This window comes from Gymnoscopelus microlampas, assembly GCF_963454915.1.
Source record: "Gymnoscopelus microlampas genome assembly, chromosome: 13".
Classification (NCBI taxonomy): Eukaryota; Metazoa; Chordata; class Actinopteri; order Myctophiformes; family Myctophidae; genus Gymnoscopelus; species Gymnoscopelus microlampas.
This window is the reverse complement of record NC_139950.1, coordinates 9,233,385-9,242,063: the sequence shown is the minus strand read 5'-3', so window position 1 is coordinate 9,242,063 and position 8,679 is coordinate 9,233,385. Positions and strand designations below refer to the sequence as shown.

General features: G+C 41.8%; 1 protein-coding gene across 1 annotated transcript; it reads left to right on the top strand.

Annotated features, from left to right (window-relative positions):
• Nucleotides 1-4,232: 4,232 nt before the first annotated feature.
• LOC311058751 (uncharacterized protein) lies at nt 4,233-7,261 on the top strand. Its single transcript, XM_084076220.1, has 5 exons — nt 4,233-4,378; nt 4,581-4,670; nt 5,248-5,674; nt 6,227-6,330; nt 6,484-7,261. The coding sequence occupies exons 1-3, from the start codon at nt 4,270-4,272 to the stop codon at nt 5,451-5,453; spliced, it is 405 nt and encodes a 134-aa protein (XP_083932346.1). The 5' UTR covers nt 4,233-4,269; the 3' UTR covers nt 5,454-5,674; nt 6,227-6,330; nt 6,484-7,261.
• The last annotated feature ends 1,418 nt before the right edge of the window (nt 7,262-8,679 follow it).

Below are 8,679 nucleotides of genomic sequence, written 5' to 3'. Positions count from 1 at the left end.
AAGTATAGTTCTCGCTTACACAGACATGTCCAGACATGTTGTAGGTCCCTCCGTGTCCCTGTCTGTGTGTCCGTGTAGCTGCAGCACAGAGTGGAGTGAGGCGTATCGAGCTTGTAGATCGGCTATTTTCACAATATTTACTTGTGGAACGGAGTCAAACAGAATGGGGGGGTCCCAGATCAAGTACGTGTATTTGGGGGGGGGGGGGGGGGGGGGGGGGGGGCGGCGTGAAAGGGTTGATAAACACTGCTCTAATCGGAGCGAAATTATCTGAAATGACTACATGACCATAATGCAGCGTAACATGCGTTGCACGGGGCGGTCCTGCCATTACGTTAGTTACTGTAGTTGCTGTGGAGCTACATAGTTCTCCAGAAGACACACACAAACATACACCATCTACAATGGACGAACTGAGCAGCAATATAGACATTCACCACACGAACGTGCATTGTTGACAAAGTGATTGCACAGCCGCTGCAGGCATGACAACCAGGTTAGCGTTAGCGACATGGCAGCTATCACAGCGCCCTGTCCGTCGTGCTGCAACTGCCTGTGATGGCTACAGCAGTAACAGCAAGCTGTCTGCGATGCCATTGTCTGGAGACTGCTCTTAGCGTGACACGACCAATGAGAGTGAGCGCTGTAGTTGTTGCTAAGATACGGTGGCGTCTCTGGCCCATAGCTTGTAGATCTCTCACACATGATTGGCGTAGGCTGCGTTGCCAGGTCTGACTTTGTGTGTAAGCAATGGTCGGCTTATTTTTGCGCGCCTTTGGGCTCGTTTGCATTGTGCGCACGGCAGCGCTTGTTTAGCGTACGTCAGCGCGACGTGGCAACGGACGTGGCAACGTGAAAGGTGATTGGCTGGTGAAAAGAAACACCCGACGTTACACCGGAAATGGTGCCTGGAGAAAATGGTGACCAAAAAAAAAGTTTGGAAAAAAAGGAAAAAAAACCCGCAGCGGCTGCCTGCTGTTGTGGTGATGAGGTCGTGCGCACGGTAAACGGTACGAAGCTGGCTCCCCTTCCGTTTTGTCCGACATTTGGTGAGTAGAATTAATTATGTTGCGCGGTGGAAACGGTGTAGTGAGCAGTGAGATGTCCCCTACGCGAGGCGTAAATTCAGCGCGGCGGCCGTGGCGAGTCAGTAGGCGACATGTGGTCTGGCGGTGCGTTGTTTATTCGATAACAGAGCTGTGGGGTGTCACCACCGAGGGTGCGGAAGTTGCTCGCCATTTATATAGTTAGATATATGTGTGTATGTGTATGTATGTATGTATGTGCGTGCGTGCGTGCGTATGTATGTATGTATGTATGTATGTATGTATGTGTGTGTGTGTATGTATGTACATATATATATATATATATATATATATATATATATATATATATATATATATATATATATATATATATATATATATATATATATATATATATATATATATATATATATATATATATATATATAAAAACTATGAGTATTATGTACTGTACCAATCTGTTTAAAGTACACTTGTGGAACATAAATGTACAATACTTCTGTTGTGTTAAATGGCTCCATGTTCTGATAATCATTGCTATAGTATAGTAGAATGTTTGCTCAGTAGCGGGGGTCTCCCTGTCTCTCCAACTCTTTAGTAAACACATTTTTAGTTGGGACACCAATTTGATCCAATCAGGAGAGGGAATTCATGCAGGATACCTGATAAACAAGTGAAATTAGAAGTGATGACTCAAAGAAATTAGCAGAAAAAATTGCAACTGGAGCACTAAAATTGAAGCTGATAAATGGGTACTCTGTCCGGATTGGATGAAATTGGCAAGCCACCTGAAAATGTATTTTTTTGATTATTAAAAGAGCTGGTGAGACATGGGAGAGACCGCTGTTACTGCACAAACACTCTATAGCAATTCTATCTGAGTATAGAGCTTAAACAATTTTGTAACCAAAAATATCACATAACACTACCTGTAAATAGGCTAAGAGGATATGCGTGTGACATCATCATCAAACCCGGAAGTTATGCAGGAATGCCTACTGAGTGTCAAAAAAATACTTTCTGGCCTTGACAGCCCATGCATCCAAACAGAAAAGTCATATCTGATTGCATTAAACAACATTAAACAATGTTAAACTCATTTTGCATGTTTCTTTGCCACTCGATTTGCCACTTGATGTGCCATTCACTTTAAGCATGCGCATATCCTCTAATAGAGGATATGCGCATGAAGGAAAGGAAGGAAATTGGGCCTCTTCCTTACTTCCTTAACAGGTGTTACCAATGATACTAATGAAGGCTCTGTTCCATTTCGTGTAGCACACTGGTTCTCAAACTTTTTAATTTCAAGGACCCCCGTAACTCTGAGAGTGTTCCATTTGTACACTCTCAGATGTACACATCCATAAGGGGGCCATTTGGACCCCCCCCCCCCCCCCCCAAAAGGAACCATGAGGGTCCCTGGACCACACTATGAGACCCACTGGTGTAGCAGAGTGTTTCCAGTGAGCCATGCACAATATTATTGTGCACATTGTGCATGGCTCAGCACCCTGACTCTGTCTGACCAGAATGGAACAGAGCCTTCATTAGTAACATTGGTAACACCTGTGAAGGAAGTAAGAAGAGGCGCAGGCAGTTTATTTCCAAAATGGCTGCTGTGTATAGATAGAGCCTATTGACTGTGAGACCAATTATTTGTTTACCATTGACATTGAGACTGGATGCACAGGTGATTGTTTCACGCAATCAATTCTCAACCTGTTGTTTCGGGGTGCGCTGGTTTCAGCACACCCAACCCCCTCTTGTGTGTTGGCTAGTGAGGCGCGTCCAAGCGAGACCTGACAGAAGAATGGGTTTCATTGCGCACATACTGGTTGCACGCATACTAGCCTCGGAAACCCATGCTTTTTTTACACGCATACTGGTTCTTATCAGTGTGACGTCGTCTGTTAAGGGGTCTATTGGTTTATTATAGTTTGAATGGCAGTCCAAGTCATATACCACTAGGGGGCAGCAGTGTACAACATTGCAGTGCAGTCTACTGTAGTAGTGCTTATATGAGCTTCAGTTCAGTAGAGGAGTGCTCTCTGAGTAGGACCAGTGGTGGAAAAAATACTCCATTTTTTAAGTAAAAGTATCAATACCATCATGTAGAAATACTCTGTTGGGGGCGCGGTCCCACCCAAATATGGTTGCCCGCTGTTAAACTGATGATGCGTCGTGAGCTTTTAGATCAACTATTTGCGCAAATTTCCTTTTTCTTTTTTTTTAAAAAGGGGGAAATGTTGACATTGATTTCCCTTATAATGAGGGGGGGGGGGGGGGGGGGTTTATAAATATTAAACAAATTAGAAGTATTAACAAGAGCCAGTGACCTCTGTGGTGGTGGGCAGGCCCTTTAGCACTGCTCCACCCGAGCGCCCTTTACAAAGACATTTCTGACCAGTTTTTCATAGTGTGACTTTTATTTTTCCTGTATGGGAAATCAAATATATTGCAGACTGTCAAATTGATCTGTAATTGTTTTAGTTTTAATATTGCCATTGTCCTCTTTGCACTGCAGACCGTGTCCAGTGAATGTACAGTGACTCAAACATTAACCCTTCCATTGTGTTAGGGTCATTTTTTAACCGTTTTCGAGTTTAAATAGGTAAAAAGTACCCTTTACATTTCTTTGTTGGAACGAGGCTTCATGATATGCTCAGAAACAGATATTTTAACGCAACAAAATGAATTACCACCATTTTAGTTCATTATGATGGTCTCTATAAAAAAAAGTGACGTGGTGAAAAAATCTGTGGGTCAAAGGGTCAAATATGACCCGGCAGAGAAGTGTGGCTCAATTACCCCCAAATTGTCAATATTCAATGTTTACATGTTTGAGAGAGAGAGAAACTTGTCCTCGATTTGCATTTGCTATTAGGAGTAAAATAAAGTTTGGGTTTATGAAAAATAAATGACTTTTTACCATCTATGGGTACATTTTTACTTCTTCTACCACTGGTTGTGTGTTGCGCGTTGCATGTGTTCGGTAATTGTTACAGCACAGGGGGGAAAAGGAAATGGAAACAATAATTAAGCAACTGAAATGTGTTGTCATCAGTGTTGTAAGTTAAAAATGAGCAGTGAGGGGCAGAACAAACTAAAAATAAAAGCGGAAGAGAGGCACAGAAATAAAAGAGGGACCGCTATTCTCTTGTGTTAAGTGTGTTGTTAAGAGGTGGACCAAGTACCTGCAAGAAGAAGAGTCATAAAGGTAGAAATGGCTGATGGTCCTTATGACGACCTTGAACTCCAACAGACAGACAAGGCAACCTATGCAACCATTGAGCCCAAGAAGGTGGAAGATCTACAGAAGATACTGCAGTCTGGTAAGAGATGTTACTAAAATTACATACATCATTAAATACATTTTACATTTTTAAACAAGTGGTTTGAAAATATTTTAACTGTTCTCACTCTTTGTCTTTTTCTGCGTGCATGCGTGTGTGCGTGCACGTTCGTGTGTGTGTGTGTGCGTGCGTGCGTGTGTGCGTGCGTGCGTGTGTGTGTGTGTGTGTGTGTGTCCTCCAGACATAAGACGGTACGGGCGGGTTGGAGTCGGTGTTGGATTGCTTTGTGCTGTTCTAGCTCTCCTCAACATTGCTGTCCCACTCTATCTCTGTAAGTCAAGTTTCATAACATTGTATTTTATTTATTACAATGTTTTATAAATATAGTATATCGTTGCTGTCGGGCAGAAACCAGCTAACTCCATTTTGATGCTTTTGCATTTTTTTCCCCATAAATCAGTGCTTTTGAACACCCTTTAAATATTGAACCAATGAAAAGTATTAAAAAGCGCTTCTGACAAAACCAGCTAACTCCATTGGATCCTCAAACTTTCTGCTAAACCAGCTAAGTCCACCAATGGGAGGTGGAGTTAGCTGGTTTTGCTGACTCCAGGCCCCACCCCCTTTTGACCTCCAACCTCATTGTGAGCTTGGAGGTCCATTCAGCTGTTCTTATCAATGATGAACAAAACTCCACTTTTTGTTTTGTTTTTTCATTTCCTGAAAAATTTGGAGTTAACTGGTTTCTGCCGGACAGCAGAGATATGTTGTAACAATGTTTCATACATATTGTATTGGGTGTAGTAATTAATAAAGTAGCAGCAATATAAGCTGTAGCAGAATTGGTAGACACTGTTGTAATTTAAATAGTGTGGGTGTTTTTAAATAGTGGATCTGTCATTTTACAGATCAGTCCAACATGGTGGAGAGAAAACAGCTACTGAACAGCAACTTAGAGCGAGAGCAATTACAAACCAGGGTCAACAAACTGACCGAAGAGCAATTACAAACCAGGGTCAACAAACTGACTGAAGAGCAATTACAAAGTCAAACCAGGGTCAACAAACTGACTGAAGAGCAAGATGACTTGAAGAAGAGGCTCTGTGGTCAGTGAGACATCATTGTTTTTATTCATTAGTATATCATGATTTTCATAATTTGTCATTAATGATGAATTATGCCATTATAGTTTTGTTGACAGAGCCAGATGGATTTACATATGGTGATGGTCTGTGTTATTACATCTCTACTGAGAAGAAAAACTGGACGGAGAGCAGACAGTGGTGTAGAGACAGAGACTCTAACCTGATTGTCATAAAGAGCAAAGAAAAGCAGGTATGATGTGTGAGCGTGCGTACATTTGTATGTGCTGTAACCCAGTGGTTCCCAAACTGGGGGACCCGACGGTCCCCAAATGATTTTCGGGACGGTCCCCAGATGATTAGCTTAATGTGCAACATTGTTTTCTCACTCAACAGTAAACAAACCAACATACAGTATAAGTGTATACAGGATATCTGCACATTTATAAAGTTACAATTTAATGACCTTTAAGACCTTTTTAATACCAAATTGCCAAATACTACGTAAGAAAGAGGCAAACATTGTGAAACTAGCCGATCTACAAGCTCACAAGAGGTGTTATGAGCTTCTAGTTTGTCTATTTTCACAATATGTATCTGTGGAACCGAGCAAAAACTAAATGTAATGCCTCAACTCCTACAGTTCCAAGTGATTAAGTTGTCAGGGTTGGGGGTCTCCAGTTCAAATATGATTATTTTGGGGGTCGCGGTCTGAAAGGTTTGGGAACTGTAACCTATTCCACTTTGTGGAGATACTATCTATTGTACAGTTTGTACATTAGTAACCAGCAGCTTTTCTGTCCAGGACTTTCTTAAACGTTTAAACCAGACAGTGTGGCTGGGTTTGAATGACATGGAGGAAGAAGACAGATTTAAGTGGGTGGATGGAGCTCCACTGACCACACCAAGGTACGACTGATAATCTTCATTTTACCTTCATTCTACTATAAATAAAAAAACATCACATGGATGCACTTGGGACTTAGGCCTATCAGCAGTGTTGTAGCCTGTAAAATATCCTTGTAAAGGTATTGTAATGAATGAATGTTTGTACTTCTCCAGGTTCTGGGGCTCCGGGCAGCCTAATGACTTTGCTAAACAGGAAGACTGTGTTGAGTTCTATGACGGGTCTTCTAGAGGGGTCACTACTGTAGCCAGAGGATGGAGCGACCTACCGTGTTCTTTTCCTAACTACTGGATCTGTGAAAAGATTCTGCGCTGAAACCATCAGGTTCACAATGTATCAGTTAGCTGGTGTGTTGGTACAGCTACATGATGGCTGTGTTTGCATGTGGTAGTTTGTGTGTTTGCTATGGTTTGTCTGCCTTACAGTTCTACCCAATATGCACTGTTATGTAGACATTACATAACATGTTTCGTGCTGGTTAATAGTGCACGCACACGCACGCACGCACGCACGCACGCACGCACGCACGCACACACACACACACACACACACACACACACACACACACACACACACACACACACACACACACACACACACACACACACACACACACACACACACACACACTCTCTGTCTCTCAAATGACACATTTCTCTTTAGGCATAGACATATAAATCTTTGCATTGTTCAGAATGATGGTTTGTCTGAGATATTTTAACTGAATAAGAGGCACATTTTGTCCTGATTGCTGTGGGAAGGGGGATATATATGACATTTAAGCTTGTTTTAACCTATAGTGTACTTAAGCATTTTAGTTTTTCATTTCACTTTCATTATTATTTTGTAGTTATGTGGTTTTGTTATATTCGAACACTCTCTTCTGAATGTGTTCCACCAACATTTCACTGCTTTATTTACCTGTATCAGTAAGTCAAATAAACCCTTCATTCTTCATTCTTTTTGGTTTGGTTTCTCTCTTTTTTCTGGTCATAAAATTTCAACATGAAATTATTAAGTACAGTACTTGAGTAAATGTACTTAGTTACTTTACACCATGGTGTTTTGTTCTTTTATTAGAGCTGTTTGCTCACACACCAAGTTAATTGGCTTGTGAACCTGTGCACTGCCACAGCATTTCTACTCAGCATTGTGTTTTCATTCTTTCATTTGTTTTGGTTTCTATGCACTAAATTCTTTAATCACTACAGAAGTGAAGACACCACAGCAAATATCTCAACAAAACAAAATCAACATAATTGGCTAATAGTGTGAGATTAATGCTGTATAGGCTTCATAAAGGTCTTTCAGGCACTAGTAGTAGTAATGGGAAATTCTACTTGCGGTGTCTGAGGAGGACGGCTGACCTGTGTCAGAGAATAATTATAATCAGTGGTGGTTTAGGGACCCTCAGGGTTCATTGAGGGGGTTGCGAAGTTCGAGAACCACTCATTTAAATTGAAACATAACTCTGGGAGTGTACAAACGGGTCCATTTGGTTCCATTTGTACACTCTCAGAGTTACACACCTATAAGGGGCCATTTATAACCCCCTCAAGGAACCATGAGGGACCCTGGACCACACTTTGAGACCCACTGGTGAGCCAACATGCACAATATCAGCGCCCTGACTCTGTTTGACCAAAATGGAACAGAGCCTTCATTAGTAGAGCCTATATTGTTGAAACTAAGAAGACTGTCTTTCATTGTGTTGTCGTTCCAGATATCAGGGACTCAATCGTCACATGACAAGATGATCCAGTCATTGGAGGCTTGCTGTTGCCATGGACTGTCTGTTGCCATGGTCTCTCCTAAGTGACGGAGCCACTGAGGTTGGTTTGGACAGTGTGCATCTCTGCCTCATTGTTGCATTGCATCTCTCATGCATGAGGGATTGCATAAAGTGTATGATCACAAAGACAATTATTTCTACAAGTTGTTTAGCCAGCCATTCTAATCTGGTTCAGTTTCTGCATATCGTTGCTGCCCTACTTCACAATACAAGAGTGTCCACACAAAAATTGTGAAAATAGCCGATCTACAAGCTCACAACGCATCGCACCGCGTTGCGTTGTGAGCTTGTAAATCGGCTATTTTCACTATTTTTAAATGTTTAATGGCAAAACTGAACCAGGTTCTTTTATAACTTAATTTCTTCTTATTACGGGGCCAGAGCTCTGCTCTGGACACGTATTGTTATTCGCATTATTCTGTCACTTCTTCTTCTGCCACTTTTCGCAGTTCTGGCTGAACCGCGCTGTCGGTTTTTACGAAACTCGGCCATATGGTAGATGGTCATGAAAAACGATCAAAAAATAATTCTCACAATCTTTCGTCCAAAGGTGGCGCTA